Source organism: Mercenaria mercenaria, chromosome 19 (assembly GCF_021730395.1).
Source record: "Mercenaria mercenaria strain notata chromosome 19, MADL_Memer_1, whole genome shotgun sequence".
NCBI lineage: Eukaryota > Metazoa > Mollusca > Bivalvia > Venerida > Veneridae > Mercenaria > Mercenaria mercenaria.
In genome coordinates, this window is record NC_069379.1 from 13,758,657 (window position 1) to 13,782,569 (window position 23,913).

Here is a 23,913-nt window from a genome sequence, read left to right on the forward strand (position 1 = left end):
ATTAACTTTATAAAATCTTTATTAAATTTTCAGTGTGAAGGTAAACCATACAATGACAAATCAGATATCTGGGCTCTGGGTTGTATTCTGTATGAGATGGCATGTCTACAGAAAACATTCGAAGGGACCAACTTACCTGCTCTTGTCAACAAAATCATGAAGGTAATTAACAGTTACTAGAGGTTTGAAGTATTTTTCAGCTTGTTACTTTGTTGAAATACAACATCTTCGAAGAAGAAGGGGTTTATTGTTTTGCTCATTGTCGGTCCATTTGTCCGTAGACCATTTGATTTGATAAATGACAAGAGAATGATTGGACCTACATTAGTCAAACACAGGATTATTGTCAATGGTCAGTAGATGACACCTGTGGCCGAGTGGTTAAGGTCGCTGACTTCAAATCACTTGCCCCTCATCGATGTAGGTTCGAGCCTCACTCGGGGCGTTGAATTCTTCATGTGAGGAAGCCATCCAGCTGGCTTAAGGAAGGTCGGTGGTTCTACCCTGGTGGTTCTACCCTGGTGCTCGCCTGTGATGGAATAATGCACAGAGGGGCACCTGGGGTCTTCCTCCACCATCAAAGCTGGAAAGTCGCCATACGACCTAAAATGAGTCGGTGCGACGTTAAACCCAACTAAAAAAAAAACAAGGAAAAAACACAAACATTATAGGATGATTTCATGTGATAAGTAGATGAGCCCTAGTATTGTATGTGTAAGTAGGTCAAAGGTCAAGGTCACATCGAACTTGAGACTAATACAAGTTTTAGCTTCATAATAGAAAATTGCTTGTGCCTGCTGCCTTTTAACATCGTAGAATTATTGCCTGTTGTCAACAGATATGTCCTTATGTTTTCGGGATCAAGAGGTCAGTGCTCAAGGTCACACTGACCTTAAAACTGAAAACAGTTTTGATCCAATATCTGGAAAAGGTTTGGGCTTACAATGTCAAATTTCATAGGGGATTTTGTTTTAATTAGCTAAGCAGTATTTTAATATTGTTTCACAATTCATAATGGAGGTATTTTTGTTTAAAGAAAATTATTGATTTTTAGGGCAAATACGACATTTCCTCTAAGATAGGCAGGCACTAATTTGGTATTAGCATTTCAGTTTGGTTAAAGTTGTTAGTTTATGTCAATCACTTTATCTTCATATTTTCAGGGTCAGTTTGCACCTGTAAAGGGAAACTACTCTCAAGAGTTTAAAGATTTGATCATGCTGATGTTATCACAAGATCCAGAAATCAGGCCTTCTGCTCATGACCTGCTGTATACTCATATACCAAAGGTAAATCTACAAGAAAACTAGTCCAGTTCTCATTTATATACCGTATATTTTTGCTTATAAGACACATTATTGGGATCAAAGAGTAGGGAGCATCTTATAAGCATGTACTACAAGGAAATTAAAAGAAAAGAAACCACAGATTGCATGTCCAATGTTGGGGTGCATCTTATATGTGAGTGCATCTTATAAGCGAAAAATACGGCATCTGATATATGCTAATCTGATATATGCTAATATACCCAAGATAGATAGTCTGAAGATAACTTTGGTACCTATTTCATATCACACAAACTATAACAAGAATATAGAACTTCTCATGCCCAATGTCATAGCCCCTAGTGACGCTAGTGGCATGTGAAGTGTTCATATACCCAGGATTTAATGGCCTCAAAGTGTTCATATTCCCATATAGTAAATTTTTTGGTTTTGGAAAAAATGGCTATTTAATGGTAACACGAATTTATAGATTATAAATGTTAAAGAAAAAAATAAATTGAATTTATAGTTTTGTTTGGATAATATATAGAGAATTGACGCATTGATGAAATTCACAAAAAAAAAACTAGTCTTGTATTATTTCACAACTGTTAATGTTTTCCTGTATTTTCAGTTGTTAGCAAACTATGAAGATGAAAACTCTACCGATAATGAGGAGGAACAAACTGCACAAGATAAAAAAGAAAGATCTAAGAAGAAAACAAGGTTAGTTAAGTGAATGTCTACGCAGGGGTAGTCACAAGTAGTCCAAATATAAATAGTCCTAAACTTTCGTCCTTTCCTAAGTGCCCTTTCTCAATTGTATCTTGTTTTCTTGTTGTTTACTGGGTTTTAGTTTGTATTTGTAGCATTCTGTTAAAAATCTACATGCTGCTATCTCCAGCTACCTAAAAATGATAGTGTAGAAATTTTAGGTTTGGTAAAGTGTATTTTTAGTTTATGTAGTGAGGTAGGTGTTTGGCCATAAAAAGTGAAGTAAAGAAGTGGTTTTTAACCAAGAAATGTAGGTGCGATCATACACCATGCTTTTGTAATGTTTAGTTTCAATCTTACAATGTGTACATACATGTACATGCATATCTGCAATGCACTCATTTAATACCTTATGCAGTATTGACCTGTGCATAATATAATATTCTCTTTATATATTTCAGGGCAATATTGTATTACTTTGACAGTGCAACAGCAGGGATAACTCCTGTGGAGTTGAATCCTAAAGTAAAAATCAGGGCGGTAAGTTCTCTTTTGCTTATCTTTGTATAAAATAAACACTTGTGTATTATTCAACTATGCAATATTGGACACATATTGCATATCATATATAAAAGATTTAGCCAATATTGGACTCAACTGAGCCAGTATGAGAAAATTAAGGTTAATATGAAAAAATCAGTGCCAGTGTAAAAAAAACAGGGTCAGTACAAGAAAACAGGACCAGTGGGATTTAAACATTTTGTTTGGTTAAATTGAAGGGGACAATAGGGAGTTGAATAATAAAATGATTGCTACCAATTTAAAAGATGATTCATGTTGGCCTATTTGCCTGTTCTTGAAATAATGCCCAGAGGGGCACTTTGGTTGTTTTCTACCTTTTGGAAAGTCACCATATGATCTGTATTTGTGTTGTTCTGGCATTAAACCAAGCAAAACTTTGGTACAGACTGATTGTGCATAAAATTCATAACAAACGTGCTATCTGTAGTATGTATAATCCTTCAATTTATTTTCTTCAGACGGCAGTTGGGGCTGATCATGTGATTGTTGTGACAACAGAAAGTCAAGTGTTCACATGGGGAGAGGGGTCAAAAGGTCAGTTAGGACATGGAGATACAGTGTCACTTACTAAACCAAAAGCTGTTGAGGCCCTGACAGGAAAATCCATTACAAGGTATGTCAAGACAAGTTAGGGATTATGTTTATCATAAAGGTAAAGCTGTATGAAGTCAGAAATTAATTTTTGCTGATTATGTTGAAATGCTGCAGCCATATTAAGTGAATTTTACAGACCAAAATGGCATATAGTCAAATGTGTGTTAAGCAGCCATATACATGACTTGAAAAGTCCTTCAATTTTATTCTTTTGAAAACCAGCTGCTTGAATTTCACACAAAAGATCATTGAAAACCATATGGTAAGCATTTTGCTGTGGAAAGAATAAAGGCCAGAAGTCCAGAAAGCACTCCACAATTATGTTACCAGGCTATAAAATGAGCCATTTTTTCACAGTATTTGAAATAATTTTACTGTGAAAAATTTGTGATAGAATTTGGCTGATTTTATAGCCCAGTTACACATTTTATTAGTTAATATTTGCTTTAGAAATTAATTCATATGCATTTGTATTTTAGTCATTGGAGTCATTTATGTTTCAGGGCTTGCTGTGGTGATGGATTTAGCATTTTTGCAAGTGATAGAGGTATAGTGCTGACATGTGGGGATGGAAGTAAGGGATGTCTTGGACATTCTGACTGGAGTGCTGTATACAGACCAAGGCTTATTGAGTCCTTGCTCAGGTAATTGATTGATTTCTTTCAAGCTCATGGTAGGGTCCTCCGTGGACAAGTTCTTAAGGTACTGTAAAATCATTTTAATTTCATGGGCATGAAATTTTGTGGTTTTGGTCAAAAAAGCAATTTCGTGGGGATATGAATTCGTGGATTTCAACTTTTGAACATAAAATGAATAGGAATTTTACTTGTTCGTTGGGATTAAATTAGTCCCCCACAAATATTAATCAGTATTTTCACAGTAATTGCTGACATTGAATCACTTGTCTTTTGCTGCTGTGGGTTCGAAACATTGACTTGGTTGCAGGATTCTTCATGTTTGAGTAAGACATCCAGCTGCCTTATGGAATGTCTGCGGTTCTGCACAATACACAGATGCCTACCCATGCCTGAAATAATGTTTAGAGAGACACTTGGGGTCTTCCTCCATTATAAAAATCTTTAAAAACAGCCATATGACCTAAATACCCTCTCATACCCTAGTAGCGATGGATCCCATCAGGAATGAGGTATCGAGAGTGATTAATATAAGTTGTAGAACTTTCTTCACAATTGACCTAGAATAAATTATGTATAATATGACCTAATTTGAGTCGATGACTCTGAACTGAACCACAAAAACAAAATTTTAACTGTAGGCAAAGCTGTAACATCATGTACGTTCCACGTGGGGAAGCTCATAAAACTCAAGGATCATTTTCTCACAGTGCATACTATTTTACAGTGTGGATGTGATATCCGTTGCTTGTGGTCCCTCCCATGTTGTTGTGGTAGGAAGTGAAGGAGAAATATTTGCCTGGGGACAAGGTGCTGATGGAAGACTGGGTCTCGGAAATGAAGAAAACCAGTAAGCTTTGTTTCTCTCTTTAGAATGTTTGAAGGTCAAGTTTGAAGCTTTAATCACAATTGCTTTAATTAATTAGTCTCGACTAAACTACTGCTGACCACGTTTGTTGAGTAACTACTAGATGAATAGCGGTATTTTCATATCCCCAATTCCATATACTTTAGAGTGAAATCATTTCATTTTGTCTACATAATATACAGTTGTGTGGGTTTTGAAAAAGTGGGTGAATTAGTATATTTCAGATTTCTTGAAATTCTGACAGTTAGCAGTTGTTCTTCAGTATTTACAGTCATTTATTCTCCAGTGTATAGGCACCACCAGTAAGAGCTTAATTTTACAAATTGTTCTTGGACTAGCTCTATAAGACAGGTAAGACTATTAATCAAGCAGTGAGCCACGTGATTACTTGATAATTCCAGTCTTCACAGCAAATACTTCCCTACACAGGTTTTGCTATATTAAACAATTTTCAGCTGCCAACCTATGAAAGTTACCATTTCTGATCAAGAACTGATTCGAGAGGTGTTCTGTGGGTATGATGGTACAATGTTCCTGACAGACGAGAGAATGAGGGTGTTTGCGTGTGGCAGTAACACAGAAAATAAGCTAGGATTAAACCAGAGGCAGGGAATTCTAGGGGCCATGAAAAATATCTTTATAAGGGTATGTTAAATTTTGTTTTAGTATATTTATTTGACTAATTTGACTCCTAAGTTATACCTCTTTACTTTTAGTTCCAGTTCTGAGATCTAAAGGAAATTCCTGCTGTAGACTGTGCTTAAGTTTCAGCAGTTTTTATCATGTTTTCACATATTACATAAGTGCATAGCAAACCAGTCTCAAAACTCTAGCATCTGATTGGTTGTTTCAGAGCACAAAATTTGAAATTGACCAATGGCAAGGCTGCATTCTTTGACTGGTCTCCTCTATAACTTTAGAGCTAGGACATTTACTTCATATATATTAAAATTGCATAGAACTACATATAAGTAATAACTTTTGCATGCATGTCATTTATTTTGATGGGAGATGAAAGAAAAAGGAATATGCCATAGATACATATAATGGATAAAATGAGAATTATTGTTAGATAATAGTTCAAAGGAAATCCCATTTTTTATAGACGGAAGTTGAAGGACAAAAAGTGCCTACGTCTGTTCGGTTACGTCAGCGTGTGATAGATATCTCCATGGGACGTCACCACACAGCCGTCATAGTTGAACCAGGCCATGTGTATACATTTGGTAGGAACACTGAGGGTCAGTTAGGAATTGAGGGAACAAAACCAAACAATGCACCAGTTCTTGTCAAATCTATGGAGGAGAAGTGTATTGTGGTAGGTTAATTTTTTGTCAAGCCCACTTGTGAAAGTGAACACACAGTTGTCCAAATGTTGGTTTTGGTGTATGTACATACAACTTTGTGTCAATCTGGATTTGTTTGTCCAAACTTTAACTGGCATGGAGCAATCTTGTTTATATTTGGCATTAATGTTAACCTAAGTGAGACAGAGTGTCATGTGCAAATCCCAGGTTCCTATCTCAAAGGTAAAGGTCACAGTTGGAGGTCAGAGGTAATTTCAGATCCTGTCAGGCGCATAATTTTGACATGCATTGGGGAATCTTGTTTATATCTGGCATGAATGTTTAACTCAAAAAGACAGACTATTTCAAAGGTCAAGGTCACTGTTAGGGGTCAAAGGACGGGCTCGACATTTTACCCGTGGGCATCTAGTTTGTTGTTATTATATTTAACATCACGCCAACACTATTATAGGACATATTGCAACTTTCCAGCCTTTCACTGTGGACGAAGATTTCAGATGCATCACATAGCATTTATTTAAGGCATGGGAACACCTGGGTAGAACCAGAACCTTCTGCAAGTCAGCTTGATGGCCTCCTCATGTGAAAGAATTCTGCACGGGAAGCCAGGTTTCAAGCCCACAGTATTGGGGGAATCGGCTCACAAAATCAGCAGCCTTTATCACTGGGTTGCAGGGCCTGTTTATATTAAGTTATATGAAAGTATCTAAAGCCTTGGATCTTGGCAGTTAGTCAGTTAAAGTTTTAATGTGATTAAAAGTAATTTGATTTAGTCCCACAGTAGCATTTTTTGTGCCTACTTTACAAGAAAGCAATGAGTGAGTGAGTTGGGTTTTACGCGAATCGACACAAAATGGCCTTACATGTATATCACCGGAAGAAAGCAATGAAGCATTAAAACCTGAGAGTTTTCAGTGTTTGCACCAGTGCTGGTTAAATTTTTCTTACACTGCATCGTTCACAATGACTCTTATTTATCAAAACTTAATTTCATTTTGCTGCTTTTAGAAAATAGGACTTATTATAAATGAGACTTTTATTTGAAATTTTTAATTATTTGGAGAATACTTTAGTGCCATATTGCCATGGAATCAATTTCCTCAGAGTGGGAAATTTCATTCCGTGTTCTGTAATCAAGGAAAAATTTGTATAACACTCTAGTGGACATATTATTATTATTTTTTGGATTTAACGTTGCACCGACACATGATTGGTCATATGGCGACTTTCCAGCTTTAATGGTGGAGGAAGACCCCAGGTGCCCCTACGTGCATTATTTCATCACGAGCGGGCACCTGGGTAGAACCACCGACCTCCGTAAGCCAGCTGGATGGCTTCCTCACATGAAGAATTCAACGCCCCGAGTGAGGCTCGTTTGAGGCAAGTGATTTGAAGTCAGCGACCTTAACCACTCGGCCACAAGTGGACATATTAAACTTTCATGCAAGTATGGTAATATTTGATCATAATATGTTACAGAGAGTACAATGTGGGGATCACTATACTGTAGCAAGCACTGACCAGAACGAGATCTACTACTGGGGTCTAAGGTTCAAAGACCCTTCAACCCAGTCTACAACTGATGAACACGATAGTCGCTCAAGCCTGACCGGCAGCCATAAAGACGACATGCGTGTGGAATCTGTGACACCTAGAAATGCGTCACATTCCCGTCAGATGAGTAACACAAGTGGTATTAGCTTGTCGAGTTTAAAGGATGCTAATAGTGATGGTACATAGTGTTTTATGAAATTATTTTACTTTATTTTATACATTATTATAAGTAGTAACAGAAAAGCCATAAAACTTCAAATCAGTCGCTACAGCTGCCATTGACAGATCCATAATGGTGCAGTGTGCGACATGTGCAGTAATCATAATGGCCAAGGTTAACCAGAAATTCAGCTTATTGAAGTCATGTAGCAACATTATTTTAAATTGAAAATTGTTTGTCTCAGGGTACCAGAGGTAAACTTCTTTATATATAAATCTTTATAGCAGAGTTCTGAAAGTGCTGAAAGTGAGCTATTACATAACCCTTGTGTCATTCAGCAGTCATCAATAATTTTATTGCTAACCCTTGCATCAGATATTTCCATTTTGCTGTTGTAAACAGGGAAATTCATTTTTTTTTTGTCAAAAATTTCAGATGTAAGTAACACAGACAAGGACTCTGAAGGTCAGAAGAGTCCACAAAGACAAACAAGCCTAGATAGCGGCTACACAGGAGACTTGAGTGGTGGTTCTGAAATGGCAATGAGAACCGGATTTCGGCCACTAAGTAAGCATAATAAATTGTAGATATCAATTATAATTAATAGGAATTTTATATGTTCATCAGGATTGTTGTCAATTTAAGTGTGTAAATATAAGTCTTATCTAAATATTTTATATTATGTCAACCATGCAAATCATACTCAATTTGAAAATATGTGTTGTATATATCTCAAATTGCATGGGCCAAATGTCCTTTTACCCATTCATTTTCCCCCATTACTTTGGGTTTGAAGACTCCCTTTGGCTGAAAAATTCCCTTGTGTGAGGAAACTACCCAACTTTCTTATGGAAGGTCGATAGTTCTTCCTACATGTATGTCTGAAACAATGTCTGAATGATGGACACCTGTGAGTATGTGTGGGGGTGGGGGGAGTGTATTTCTCCACCATAAAAAACTGGACTAAACTAAATTGTGTAAGTGCTACTCAAAACCCATTAAGAAATATTTGAGCTGCGCCATGAGAAAACTAATATAGTGCATTTGTGACCGGCATGGATCCAGACCAGCCTGCGCATCCGCTTTCAAAGGCTTTTTCAACTGGAGAAACATTTAGAGAACAGCATGGATCCTGACCAGACTGCGTGGATGCGCAGGCTGGTCTGGATTGATACTGGTCACAAATGAACTCTGTTGGTTTTCTTATGGTGCGGCTCAATTATTTTATTTATAACAGGTAGTGTGCCAAGAAGATCAACAAGTGCTAGTAGTAGAGAGAATGCTAAAGAGAAAGAGAAGGAGACAGACAATCTTCTGAAAGATGACTCTGAGATTATATTTCCTCCAGATCATTTGATGAGGTATATTTGTGCAGCAAATTTATCATTTGTTTCTAGTATGAAGCAATGTTATCAGAGGTGCCTAATTATGCAGCAAAGTTTAACTTAGTTATTATCTGCTTTTATTTGTTTTTCTGCTTCTTTTAATTTTCTGCTTGCTGTAATTTGAGATTATTTAATGAAGAAATTATTTATTCATCTTGTTGAAAAGTGTTTGGAAAACCATGGCCTATTTCTTGCCATTCCATTTTAATAAATAACACTCTTACATACATAGCAGTTTAACAATTTTTTGAATTGTGTACACAAGGCTTTGCTGTGACAAACTTTGTATGTTGCTACATAATGCATTTATTTTAACTTTAAAACATCAGTGTCAGCCTCCTGCAGACTTTTCCCATTTGAAAAGGAAATATTGTGGCCAAACATTTCAAAACTTTAGTTTGGATACCAATGTGGAATCTCCTTCATCTGACAGGTTGTTTCTGATCCCTGGCTTTAAATTCACCAATAGGAGGGCAGCATTTTTAGACTAGTTCCAAATTTCTTTTTTATATTATTTGACTTTGGTTTAATTTCCAGGATAATACCAGGAGAGGAGATGTTAACACTAAACTCATTCTTCAGTCATGGGGAAAACATATTTATACAGCTAGAAACTACAGCTCCTCCTCCCAGGCGAAAATCCCGGAAGAAAAGGGGAATAAGGTAGCTTGAACATTTTGAATTAAGTTTGAAATATAAAATATATTGATGTACATGTATGCTGGCCTTTATAAAATTTAATATCTTACTGGCAGGGACCTTTTGGCCAATAAAAGAAACCAGTGTGTAGGGTTACCGTAAAAGTAAGCATGACACTAATGTTATTTTATTATCTTTTTTATTGCTGTTGGAAGAGAAATTTAGTTTTGTTTTTTTTTTAAACATTTGTTAAAATCCATTCTTAAGAAGTTTCCTATTTTCACTTTTTAAATGACAGTTTCTCCCTGAAATAAAAAAAAATATTATAAAAAAAGTTACAAAAAAAAGGAGTGCCTACTTTCCTACTTAGTTTTCAATTCAAGTAACCCTAAACATCAATATTTTTCGTTCTTACCTTATTGTCATGCAACATCAGAAATTTTCAAATGGAGAGCTGATAATGGTACTTGTCTCAGCCTCTCAGAGTAACAGTTTTACTTCTTCATATTAAGGATAACATGGTGTAATAGCCATAGTTCATTTCTTGTAACTGGATGGTAATATTTAAATGAAATTTGGTCACTTTAAAGACATTCAAAATTAAAAACTTTTCACCGAGAGATTTTTCAAATTTTGTCATTTTTTGGGGAGATAATCAGTATTGAAGTTAACATTGATGCCTATGGGAAATATATAATTTCTCTGATTATGAGAATCTGAACTTGAGTTTCGAGAAAATTTTGAGCTAGAAAGCTGCATTTTATGATTCTGATACAAATATTAAAAAGAAAACTAAAATTCCCCGTAGGGAAAAGGAGAAAATCATTTTTTTCTAGTTTTCAGGGAAGATAACTCACGAAAAACCAAAATTATCAGGGGAGGTAATCTAAAGGAAATTTTTGAGAACTTCTGTCACTGTATAACTTGTCAATATGCACCTTATTTCTATCGTTTGACATTTTTAAGGCTTAAATTATCAAGTTGTATGTACGCTTTTGGTGAAATTTTAACCTATTACACCATGCATGTTATCCTTAAGATATATGTATTGCCTTTTCCAAAGATGTAGACTTATCAATGACTTAGTAATACATTTTTCATTTGCAAAACTATCAATTCTGTATATTAAGGTTCTGTAAATGTCTAATTTTTTGCGAAATTTAGCGAATTTATCTTCTCGGGAATTTATCTGTCTCGCTAAATTTTCAATTTTAATATTATTAAGTATTATATGTAAATAAATACAGGAAATTTTCAGTTTCGAATTTAAGCAATCAGAAAACTGCAAAAAAAATTTCAATTTGCGCATTATACAACTTTTATAGTACTTGCTGTTATTTATAGAAAGAGATATAGTGGTTCTACTCTGCCAGTACCAAATACCGGCACGGGGAGGTCAGCATCAAGTCGGGAAGGTGGTGATGAATATTCATCAGAAACCTCAGAGATGGACACACAGGGAACTGTAAGTATATACAGTCTTAACTTTATATGCATCGAAGATGGACTCTCTGAGTCAGTGAACCATAAGTCCATACATTGTGTACAGGTATATATATATTTAAAAATTTTCTCGGGGAAAGCTGTCATAGTTTTTGTTTGAAATCCAAATGTTGTCTTCAAAATTTTTCTTTACCGGTCGGGTTTAATTTTGGAATGCGAACTGTGTCTATGATTTTATAAAATGACTCTATTCTTGAATCATTTTGTATTTGTTTTGTTTTCTTTGCTTTCAAACACAGGTGCCAACTTGGATAAAAGAAGAACTTGCCAATTCTAAGCCTGAAGAATCTCAGGGTCTTAGCCCTGGGATAGGGCTGACCCCTCCTGTGATTGGGGATGATACAGACGGTAACCTTGCCGATGACACTAGCGAACAGTCAGATGAAGACAGAAAGCGAGCGACGATAGATACCTCCATGTCTAGTATTCAAATCAACCGAGATCTCACACCATGTAAACTGCCGCCCGACAAAAACCTTACCCCCAGAAATAGTGATCTAGCACCCCCAGTAAATAAGGTGTGTGTAAAGCGAGATATATTTTATATGTTAAATACCAGTCACCAGAATTGCCTGGGGATGAGGAAAATGATGGGAGTTTACCAGAATTTTGAGCAATTCAAACATAAGCAATGGAAGAAAATGGCCAGGAACAGCATTAAACACTCCAGTGAGCCATTGTGGTTGAGCAGTTAAATCTTGAATGAGCTGTGTTTCACTGCCTTGTAGTCATATCAGGGTCACTAACACTTTTTGGTCAAATTCTAGGATTTAGGTAATTAAAGACCTCACAGCTTGCAAACTACCGCCAAATAAAGAAAATAATATCCAGAAATTGTGATTTAGACCCTAGTAAATAAGATGGGTGTAAACTAAGATATGCTTTATATATACTTATAGTCGCTTTAGCGGGACAAACACTGTTCAGTCTTGATAAAATTCTGAAATTTAGATTTATTTAGGAAATTCTATGGGGAGTTGGGGAAAACCTAAGATCTAATTCCACCGTCAAAATATAGCAAAAATGGCCAAATTGTTTTGGTACATGTGACTTTACTACCAATAAAGATGAAAAAAATCCTATTTGATTGATTTAACTACAGTTATATTCTCAAAATAAAATGCGTGGACTTCAGTACACATTGTGTTATTTTTCAGAACTCTCCACGGGAAGTGAGGGTTAGGTCTTTTTCTAATAACAGCACAGAAAGTGAGGTAGACTTATCTAACCAGTCAGATGGCAGCAACAAGGATCTGAAACTCACAAGGTAAATTTTTGTGTTTGTATATTGCTCATTTATAATAGCCGTTGGTAACTCATATGGCAGGTTAATTCAGAAGATCATTAGCAATTTTAGTTGGTACAATAGATGCTTTAGTTCCAGAAGTTTCATAGTCAGTCATTACTTCTGAAAAATCATTTAATTTTCTGGGCATGAAATTTCGTGGTCAAAACGGCAATTTCGTGGGAATATGAATTCATGGATTTCAACTTTTGAACATAAAATGAATGGGAAATTTATTTGTTTCTTTTGATTAAAATTCGTGGATTGATCCAACTGCGAAATCCATGAAAATTAGTCCCCAACGAATATTACTGATTTCACAGTACTTCTGGACTGCTGTATTTGCTTTTTAAGGTAAAGAAAATTCTAGATAGCAGGAGAGATCATATTTTGGATAACTAAACAAATTTTAAAGTCTTTAATGCAATGGAACACAACAAAATGACTTTTAGCCTTTAGCCTGCTAAATTTTATAAATGGACTGGTCTGGCATTCAATTTGGGCAATACCATTTATTATTCAAAGGGGTGGTGCTATGAAATTATGTCAGTATGAGTTTCAGTAAATAAGAAAGGAAGCTATTAAACAACTTACTTTAGCAAAATGACTGGAAAAAATAAATGAAGTCCTGTTTTGTGTAATCATGATAACAGTTACTGCATTTCATACAAGATTTGATATAACTTTTATTGTAGTCGATCTAAAACTGTGATGCCAATCAGTTCCAGACAGACAAGGCGGTATCCTACTAGTCAGATGTCTCGTGCAAAAAGTGCATCAGCCAGTTCCCAGTGGGCACATAATAGATTCAGACAAAATAGAGGCTATGCGGGGTAAGATAGAAGGTTTTGTTTTGACAAATTTATCAAAGAGTTTAGTTTAGTGAAGCTTGGAGCTGTAATATTACTGTCTAATCTACTGTCTGCAAAAGGCTGTTTTGGTACAAAAAATACAGGCTTATTGCTGGTCAGTGAGATAACATTGACACATTGATAAAATGGGCATTATAATTAAATCGATTACATTTTGTATATAATTTCATTCTAAAACTCAAGTTTACCATCAGCTGGAAACATTCAAACTTCACATACAACTCAAGAAAATATTTGGATATCTAATGATGCCAACCGGTATATATACAGCAATATATCAGAAATCAGCTTTTTAATCTGAAAAAAGTACATCTTCAGATTATATGCATGCAAATTTCAAACACAAAACAAACAATTTCAAACAAAATTGGTAGTAAATGTAGCTCTTGTAAGTTGTGGTTTAGATGACAACTGGAAAATGCCAAAATCATGTACTAAAAAATCATAATCAAATGGAAATTACTAATTGTCATTATTACATTGTGCCCTCTGCCTTCACGGTATTTCTGGTTTGAAATCCTGTAAATTGATAGGTTAAAGTTCTTTCCAGGAATTGAGAATTCATTTTAGTCTTTGAAAATTACTGTTATAGCATAATAATGCAGCTATTTCATTGATTGATGCATGATTTTTACAGAACACAGAAAGTGAAATGTGTAAGGTAAAATTATAGTCAGAGATATGAAATGTTGTAAGCATATTAAGTAAATATCACCAGCTTTAAATGTATGTAAATCACTGAATGTGCTTGACCAGTTTGCTACGTATATGTAGAGCACAAGACTAGGGACTTCTGTGGCCAAATATGTCAGATTTGGCTTCACTTGCCTTGCAACAATGTTGGCTCGAAACCTTAAGCCTTTGAAGACATCCACTTGGCTTTTAGATGGTTGTTGGTTTTACCTAGCGGCTTGCTCATGCCTGAAACAACGTTCATTTGCAGTCCTCACCAATCCACAATCAAAAGCTGGAAAAGTGGACATACAACTATTTTGTCATTGTGGTGCGATAAATTACTTTAGACAAAACTTTTATGTGTGTTGTTGTTGAAATACCTGCTGCATAATTTAAACAAATAAACTTCACTTGTATGTAAAATATTGTAAGCTTTTCTTGCAGAATATATCATTTGCTACAATTGTTGCATACAACGCTGTTTGATTTATTGGTTTTTCACATGCATACAGTCAAACTGTTTGCTCAAGCTATACAGGGCAGGCAAAATTTTTTGAGTTATCGGTAGTTTTAGCTGTCATGAATTATTCATTACGTAGGGATATTGCCGGGATCTGAATATGAGTTCCTGCGAAGGATGGTGTTTGAATTATCTGAGTATTAGTGAACGTAGTTCGACTGTATTTGTATTATCTTATATTACACAGAGTATGCAAATTTCTATTGCAATATGTGCAGTTAACTGCATAAAAAATCAATCCATGTATTACTTGATAATCCACTATAAAAATTTATGTATCAGTGGCTGTCGTAGGATGTACATGTAATTAAGGTAATAGTGTTTAATAAATCCTTCAAGTAGCTGACATTTTAGGATGTATATCAAAGACAATCTGTTCAATCAACCTTTTCCTTTAACAAGAGGTTGTTTTATATCATATCAGATTATTTCATGTTAAATGCCCTCAAAAGCGTTTTAGGTAGTTCAAAGGCAGCCACACAAGGTGCGAGATTCATCCTCTACTAGTACCGACACAAGGAGTGCATTCGATTTGGTCAAGCGAGAGTACACTAGTGTTACATTTGCGCATGCGCAGGTTACTGTCAAATTGAACAGGCTCGAGTCAGGTCAAGTTGAGCGTAAATATGATCAATCAAAAGGACTTTAATCAAAAGGACGCATCTACATTTAATTCGATAAATTTACATTAGTTCTCAATATCAGCTTTGATGCAAATGTCAGACTTTATTTACAATCGATACAACTTGTGCTCAGTGCTAACCTTTTGCTTTCCATTGCTATGCTGCCATTTTGTATCAAGTCAATATGCACATTTGCTCGACTTCACTCCCCATTGTGGGAGGAACACGTTCTTGATCTGTGACCTCGACACTAGCATTGCACTACTCGCGTTCGATTGGCGGTGGTGTGAAAAACCCGCTCGACTCTACCCGAATTGAACACACCCAGAGAAATCTGACCAAAGGGACAGAGCGAGTTAAAACTACCATAATACTGTACTGGTAAGAAAGTACTGTATCATTTTATTATATTGCCTTATTAATTGGAAAATACAGTAGGCTTCACTTTATTTCAGGCAAGATATGGGTTTAAAGGAGCAGTTGAGTGCAAGAGGGTTTGTTTCTGATGTCACTGTAAAAAGGAGAGAAGAAGCATTATTGGTAAGGAATAGTTTGATGTGACTTGATTTAAACCCTGATTTTATTGTGCCCCAGGCATGTACTGATGCTGGAGGCATATAGTGATTGTCCTTTCCATTCGTCTCCGTTCGTCCGTCTATACGAGGTTAACCAAATGGGACCGTTTCATCTAGCATCAATACTCCTAACTAGAATGACATGATACTAATGCAGATGTAACCTGTGACCATTCCTCATCTTCAGACATCACCTGACCTCAGTTTGACCTTGACCTTGAACTTGACCTCGTTTTGGACTTAGGTTGCTTTGTATTGACAAGGATGTCACTAGGGGCATCAAGCGTTTATTGAACGCAGCTACTTGTTTATTAATTTATTTGTTGTTTCCTTCTATACTGTAGGATAGTTGTATTCCTCAAGTTTTTTTTGTTTAACAAATAATCAGGGCCTTAAGAGTGGTGTGTTATATGTCACGGTTCAGAGTTCATACAGAAGGAATTGAACTACGAAGGCATTAGCACGAGTGATTTAATATCTAAGAGTTTGAACGATGAAGAGTGGTAAATAAGACGACAAATCACACGAAGGCCTTGATTGTTTTCATTCTTACATGTTCATTGAAATATTTTGGTAACAAATATGCTGGGCTTCATTTATTTGAGAAGTAATGGAGGTAACGTCATCTGGCATTTTGACGTCATAAAGCTCTCTTACCAGTCCATGCGTCAACCGTTGTTTATTGCAGAATATACAGAGCTTGAATTTCTTCTTTGTTAACTGGTAATAAAATCTATCCATGTTAGAAATGTATGTAACTTTAAGGATCAAATTTTCTTACAACGTAAAATTAGTGTGAAGCCTATTTTGTTCCGTTTATAAGATAGAACCCATGCATTTTCAGATTCAGACATTTCAAGGTACCTGTTGATGTTAACTAATAATTTCCATTTTCAGGGAGAACTTCATATGACTAGAGAAGAGAAAAAGACGGCAGAGAAACGTATACAGGAGTTAGAAATGGAACATTTACAGCGACAAGAGCAGTTTAGAAATGAAGCCGAGCAACGAGCTTTGGTGAGTAACGATAGAAAATGTTGCAATGGGGGACATGGATGAGTTTCAAATTGTCTCCCTTATTGGATTAAATTCAAGATAATAAAAATGTAAGTTGGTCACATCATTTGGAATCTTCTGTCTATAAATTACAAAAATGTATTACTATTTTGTCTATAAGATATCTCAATTTCAAGGTGTGAGATAATCTTGTATATTTGTTAGGTTAGATGTCTGGAATGTCAAAACTAAGAGACTTTTGTGTTTCTTGAATATGTAGCTGAAGACATTATTTAATTTATTTAATAAACTAATATCTTAGGGTCATTAGCTCGACTATTCAAAGAATAGTCTAGCTATTCTACTCACGCTGGCTATCTCCAAAACTAATGTAGATATTGAGAAACTTCACATGTCTTCGGGGTTATAAAACTAGTTGATAGCACCAAGTCCCATAACTTTTACCTTCATTTTGGCCAAATTATGCACCCTTTTGGACTTAGAAAATCCTGGTTAAAAATTTGCGTGCAAGTACATACAGCTATTACTAAAAGGCCTATAGGTTTGAAACTTATTTTTTCTTATTCTAGATCAATTACCAACCTCACTTGGTCAAGTCCCATAACTCTGACATGTATTTTGGGCAAATTATGTCCCCTTTTGGAGTTCGAAAATTCTGGTTAAAGTTTTACAAGCAAGTTACTATCTCCAAAAGTAATGCAGATATTGAATTGAAACACATGTGCCTTCGGGGTTATAAAACAAGTTTAAAGCGGCAAGTCCCATAACTCTGATATGCATTTTGGTCTAATTATGTCCCCTTTTGAACTTAAAACTCTTTTGATATTTAACCTGTTTGGGTAATATTTTCCTGCTTCTGGGACAATATTTCGAATAGTCGAGCTTGGCTATCTTACGGACAGCTCTTGTTTACATCATATTGTTACAAATAACATAGCGATAGCAACAAGGTAATCCAAATGAAAGGGCCTTCTTACTTTAAAAGAGTGAAGAAGGGTTCTAACTGACCAAAGTCTGCAATTTCATATTCATGTGGGTAAGCCTATAAGTAGGATAACTTTATTTCAGTAAGCATCTCAGATGCTACAATTAAAGATATTACAATTTCTTTATTCCTGGCTAAATACATGTAGTGAGAAAGTATCAGTTACGGGTAATAGTGCTTAAAACTTATAATCAGAATTATAAAAGATAATCTTTATTATGATAAATCTTGAGTGGTGTTGCAAAATACTTAATTAGACGGCAATCAGACCAGAGTTTTAGTTCATAACCGTATAGATTACATACGTGTTTAATACCCCGAGATACAAAGTACATGTATTATGGAGGTTCATGTCTCAGTTGTTCAGTCCTTCAATCCATTATGTCAGCTCCATAACTTCTTAACCAGTTGGAAAATTTTTAATAAAGCTATGCTCAGATCTGTATGTCTTAGGTCAAGGTGACTGGTCACACTTAGGTGTAAATGTCAAAGGTTGCATCATGTCTGCTCCATAAACCACTAGGAAGATTTTCAGAGCACATGATCAAGGCTACTGAGTCAAAGGTCAAGGTCACAGAGGTCAAAGATTAATATCTTAAATACTTGCTTAATACTCAATGTCTTCTAGAAATGATACCACAAAATCAGCATTGTTAAACGCATCCAGATGACATGTAGCATACAACCTGGGTCACTTAAGCCAAGGTCACATGTCAAGGTCAGAGATCAAATAGGTCAAAATTGTGTCCACACTATTTTTAGCTCACCTGTCACAAAGTGACAAGGTGAGCTTTTGTGATCGCGCAGTGTCCGTCGTCCGTCCGTCCGTAAACTTTTGCTTGTGACCACTCTAGAGGTCACATTTTTCATGGGATCTTTATGAAAATTGGTCAGAATGTTCATTTTGATGATATCTAGGTCAAGTTCGAAACTGGGTCACGTGCCGTCAAAAACTAGGTCAGTAGGTCTAAAAATAGAAAAACCTTGTGACCTCTCTAGAGGCCATATATTTCACAAGATCTTCATGAAAATTGCTCAGAATGTTCACCTTGATGATATCTAGGTCAAGTTCGAAAGTGGGTCACGGGCCTTCAAAAACTAGGTCAGTAGGTCAAATAATAGAAAAACCTTGTGACCTCTCTAGAGGCCATATTTTTGATGGGATCTGTATGAAAGTTGGTCTGAATGTTCGTCTTGATGATATCTAGGTCAAGTTCAAAAGTTGGTCACGTGCCATCAAAAACTAGGTCAGTAGGTCAGATAATGGAAAACTTTGTGACCTCTCTAAAGGCCATATTTTTCATGGGATCTGTATGAAAATTGTCTGAGTGTTCATCTTGATGATATCTAGGTCAAGTTCGAAACAGGGTCATGTGCGGTCAAAAACTAGTCAGTAGGTCTAAAAATAGTAAAAACCTTATGACCCCTCTAGAGGCCATACTTTGAATGGATCTCCATAAAAATTGGTCAGAAGTTCACCTTGATGATATCTAGATCAAGTTTGAAACTGGGTCACGTGCCTTAAAAAACTAGGTCAGTAGGTCAAATAATAAAGAAACCTTGTGACCTCTCTAGAGCCATACTTTTCATGGGATCTGTATGAAAGTTGGTCTGAATGTTCATCTTGATGATATCTAGGTCAAGTTTGAAACTGGGTCAACTGCGGTCAAAAACTAGGTCAGTAGGTCCTAAAATTATTAAAACTTTGACCTCTCTAGAGGCCATATTTTTCAATGGATCTTCATGAAAATTGATCTGAATGTTCACCTTGATGATATCTAGGTCAGTTTCGAAACTGGGTCATGTGCGGTCAAAAACTAGGCCAGTAGGTATAAAGATAGAAAAACATTGTGACCTCTCTAGAGGCCATGTTTTTCATGAGATCTTAGAAATAGTGAGAATGTTCATCTTGATGATATCTAGATAAAGGTCAAAACAGGGTCACGTACCTTCGAAAACTAGGTCAATAGGTCAAATAATAGAAAAACCTTGTGACCTCTCTAGAGACCATATTTTTCAATGGATCTTCATGAAAATTGGTCAGAATTTTTATCTTGATAATATCTAGGTCAAGTTCAAAACTGGGTCACATGAGCTGAAAAACTAGGTCACTATGTCAAATAATAGAAAAAACGACGTCATACTCAAAACTGGGTCATGTGGGAAGAGGTGAGCGATTCAGGACCATCATGGTCCTCTTGTTTCTTAACCTATAAAACTAACTAGCGAGACTACATGCAGACTGCACAAACCAGGTCACTACTTTCAAGGTCAGGGTCGCATTTTAAAAAGGTCAGAATTCATATTTGTAACATTTTTAGCTCACCTGTCACAAAGTGACAAGGTGAGCTTTTGTGATCGCGCGGTGTCCGTCGTCCGTCGTCCGTCCGTGCGTCCGTGCGTCCGTAAACTTTTGCTTGTGACCACTCTAGAGGTCACATTTTTCATGGGATCTTTATGAAAGTTGGTCAGAATGTTCATCTTGATGATATCTAGGTCAAGTTCGAAACTGGGTCACGTGCCGTCAAAAACTAGGTCAGTAGGTCTAAAAATAGAAAAACCTTGTGACCTCTCTAGAGGCCATATATTTCACAAGATCTTCATGAAAATTGGTCAGAATGTTTATCTTGATGATATCTAGGTCAAGTTCGAAACTGGGTCACGTGCCATCAAAAACTAGGTCAGTAGGTCTAAAAATAGAAAAACCTTGTGACCTCTCTAGAGGCCATATATTTCACAAGATCTTCATGAAATTGGTCAGAACGTTCACCTTGATGATATCTAGGTCAAGTTCGAAACTGGGTCACGTGCCCTTTAAAAACTAGGTCAGTAGGTCAAATAATAGAAAAACCTTGTGACCTCTCTAAAGGCCATATTTTTCATGGGATCTGTATGAAAGTTGGTTTGATTGTTCATCTTGATGATATCTAGGTCAGGTTCGAAAGTGGGTCACGTGCCGTCAAAAACTAGGTCAATAGGTCTAAAAATAGAAAAACCTTGTGACCTCTCTAGAGGCCATATATTTCATGAGATCTTCATGAAAATTGGTCAGAATGTTCATCTTGATGATATCTAGGTCAAGTTCGAAAGTGGGTCACGTGCCGTCAAAAACTAGGTCAGTAGGTCAAATAATAGAAAAACCTTGTGACCTCTCTAGAGGCCATATTTTTCATGGGATCTGTATGAAAGTTAGTCTGAATGTTCATCTTGATGATATCTAGGTCGAGTTCGAAAATGGGTCACGTACCTTTAAAAACTAGGTCAGTAGGTCAAATAATAGAAAAACCTTGTGACCTCTCTAAATGCCATATTTTTCATGGGATCTGTATGAAAATTGGTCTGAATGTTCATCTTGATGATATCTAGGTCAAGTTCGAAACTGGGTCAACTGCGGTCAAAAACTAGGTCAGTAGGTCTAAAAATAGAAAAACCTTGTGACCTCTCTAGAGGCCATACTTGTGAATGGATCTTCATGAAAATTGGTCAGAATATTCACCTTGATGATATCTAGATCAGTTTTGAAACTGGGTCACGTGCCTTAAAAAACTAGGTCAGTAGGTCAAATAATAAAAAAACCTTGTGACCTCTCTAGAGGCCATACTTTTCATTGGATCTGTATGAAAGTTGGTCTGAATGTTCATCTTAATGATATCTAGATCAAATTTGAAACTGGGTCAACTGCGGTCAAAAACTAGGTCAGTAGGTCTAAAATTATTAAAATCTTTTTACCTCTCTAGAGGCCATATTTTTCAATGGATCTTCATGAAAATTGATCTGATGTTCACCTTGATGATATCTAGGTCAGTTTCGAAACTGGGTCACGTGCGGTCAAAAACTAGGTCAGTAGGTCTAAAAATAGAAAAACCTTGTGACCTCTCTAGAGGCCATATATTTCATGAGATCTTCATGAAAATTGGTCAGAATGTTCATCTTGATGATTTCTAGGTCAAGTTCGAAAGTGGGTCACGTGCCATCAAAAACTAGGTCAGTAGGTCAAATAATAGAAAAACCTTGTGACCTCTCTAGAGGCCATATATTTCATGGGATCTGTATGAAAGTAAGTCTGAATGTTCATCTTGATGATATCTAGGTCGAGTTCGAAAGTGGGTCACGTACCTTAAAAAACTAGGTCAGTAGGTCAAATAATAGAAAAACCTTGTGACCTCTCTAAAGGCCATATTTTTCATGGGATATGTATGAAAATTGGTCTGAATGTTCATCTTGATGATATCTAGGTCAAGTTCGAAACTGGGTCAACTGCGATCAAAAACTAGGACAGTAGGTCTAAAAATAGAAAAACCTTGTGACCTCTCTAGAGGCCATACTTGTGAATGGATCTTCATGAAAATTGGTCAGAATGTTCACCTTGATGATATCTAGATCAGTTTTGAAACTGGGTCACGTGCCTTAAAAAACTAGGTCAGTAGGTCAAATAATAAAAAAACCTTGTGACCTCTCTAGAGGCCATACTTTTCATGGGATCTGTATGAAAGTTGGTCTGAATGTTCATCTTGATGATATCTAGGTCAAGTTTGAAACTGGGTCAACTGCGGTCAAAAACTAGGTCAGTAGGTCTAAAATTATTAAAATCTTTTGACCTCTCTAGAGGCCATATTTTTCAATGGATCTTCATGAAAATTGATCTGATGTTCACCTTGATGATATCTAGGTCAGTTTCGAAACTGGGTCACGTGCGGTCAAAAACTAGGCCAGTAGGTATAAAAATAGAAAAACCTTATGACCTCTCTAGAGGCCATATTTTTCATGAGATCTTCATGAAAATTAGTGAGAATGTTCACCTTGATGATATCTAGGTAAAGTTCAAAACAGAGTCACGTACCTTCGAAAACTGGGTCAATAGGTCAAATAATAGAAAAACCTTGTGACCTCTCTAGAGACCATATTTTTCAATGGATCTTCATGAAAATTGGTCAGAATTTTTATCTTGATAATACCTAGGTCATGTTCAAAACTAGGTCACTATGTCAAATAATAGAAAAAACGACGTCATACTCAAAACTGGGTCATGTGGGAAGAGGTGAGCGATTCAGGACCATCATGGTCCTCTTGTTCTTTCTTGATAGCTGTTGTTATGTCTCCCACCACAAAGTGGTGTGGGAGACATAATGATTTACTTCACATATTGATTTACTCTTGTCTGTCTGTGTGTGTGTCTGACTGTCTGTCTGACTGTCACAAATCTTGCCTACACTCTAAGTCAAACAAATCTCGTACGATCTTCATCAAACTTGAACAAAATGTGTTTGCCAATAAGTCCTCGGCCAGGTTGGAGAACTAGCCATATTGGCCCAGGCATTTCAGAATTAAAGCCTTGAAACTTGTTTTTGATAATCAAAGCACTAAAAGTCTGAAAAGGCTGTTATGGTCTTTGTGCATGGTTGACTCATATTCTATTATTCGGATGATTAGGCAGTTGTGGGAGACATGTGCTTTTCTCAAAAGCAGCTCCAGTTTTTACCAATTTTAGTTGATTCTTGTAATTACTCTTAAAAGGTAAGAATCAGATTACCTTTGATATTGTGTAAATTTTCAGGAGAGAGAGAAAGCCCTCCAGACTCAGATTGAGATGTTGAGACAGGAGCTGAAAACTCAGACCTCACAGTTAAAGGACAATCAGAAAGTTGTTATGACATTGCAGGTATGGTTAATTCTGTAGATAAGTCCGTATTTTGAGAAACTAAAATTTCATGAAATTCTGATAAAGTTGTTACCTTCCAGGGAAGTCTACATGTGATTCATAAATATGATATTGTGAAATCATTTCATATCTTGGGTAAGGAATACTATGGATTTTGCAAGATTGGCTATTTTGTGGGGATGTACATTCATGCATTTTAACCTTTGAACATAAAGTTTTGTTCACTTTGATTTATATTAATGGATTAACTCAGCCACAGAATCCAACTCCAATAATATTGATAATTTCACAATAAATCAGTTGTTTGATTGAACAGCGAAACTCAGTCCCTCATAGGAATATTAATGATTCCACAGTAAATTAAAAGGTTTACAGACAAGGAAAATTGAAAATTTTGTGGATTAATCAGCAAAAAGTAAACCCTCATGAATATTTATGATTTCACAGGATTAACGTTATTCATATTTAAAAATAAGTTTGAACTACTGTAACAAAA

General features: G+C 36.0%; 1 protein-coding gene across 2 annotated transcripts in view; it reads left to right on the plus strand.

The window, feature by feature from the left end:
• LOC123541853 (uncharacterized) overlaps positions 1–23,913 on the plus strand; it is a 42,278-nt gene that overhangs the window by 15,753 nt on the left and 2,612 nt on the right. For both annotated transcript variants that reach the window (XM_053531885.1, XM_053531886.1), the window contains 20 exons: positions 34–162; positions 1,164–1,289; positions 1,900–1,991; positions 2,441–2,519; positions 3,020–3,174; positions 3,659–3,799; positions 4,518–4,640; positions 5,114–5,303; positions 5,764–5,976; positions 7,445–7,697; positions 8,115–8,246; positions 8,917–9,040; positions 9,602–9,727; positions 11,048–11,168; positions 11,446–11,724; positions 12,364–12,473; positions 13,187–13,324; positions 15,637–15,721; positions 16,654–16,773; positions 23,313–23,417. In XM_053531885.1, the coding sequence (XP_053387860.1) occupies positions 34–162; positions 1,164–1,289; positions 1,900–1,991; positions 2,441–2,519; positions 3,020–3,174; positions 3,659–3,799; positions 4,518–4,640; positions 5,114–5,303; positions 5,764–5,976; positions 7,445–7,697; positions 8,115–8,246; positions 8,917–9,040; positions 9,602–9,727; positions 11,048–11,168; positions 11,446–11,724; positions 12,364–12,473; positions 13,187–13,324; positions 15,637–15,721; positions 16,654–16,773; positions 23,313–23,417 (2,841 nt within the window). The remainder of the gene's footprint in view (positions 1–33; positions 163–1,163; positions 1,290–1,899; positions 1,992–2,440; positions 2,520–3,019; positions 3,175–3,658; positions 3,800–4,517; positions 4,641–5,113; positions 5,304–5,763; positions 5,977–7,444; positions 7,698–8,114; positions 8,247–8,916; positions 9,041–9,601; positions 9,728–11,047; positions 11,169–11,445; positions 11,725–12,363; positions 12,474–13,186; positions 13,325–15,636; positions 15,722–16,653; positions 16,774–23,312; positions 23,418–23,913) is intronic.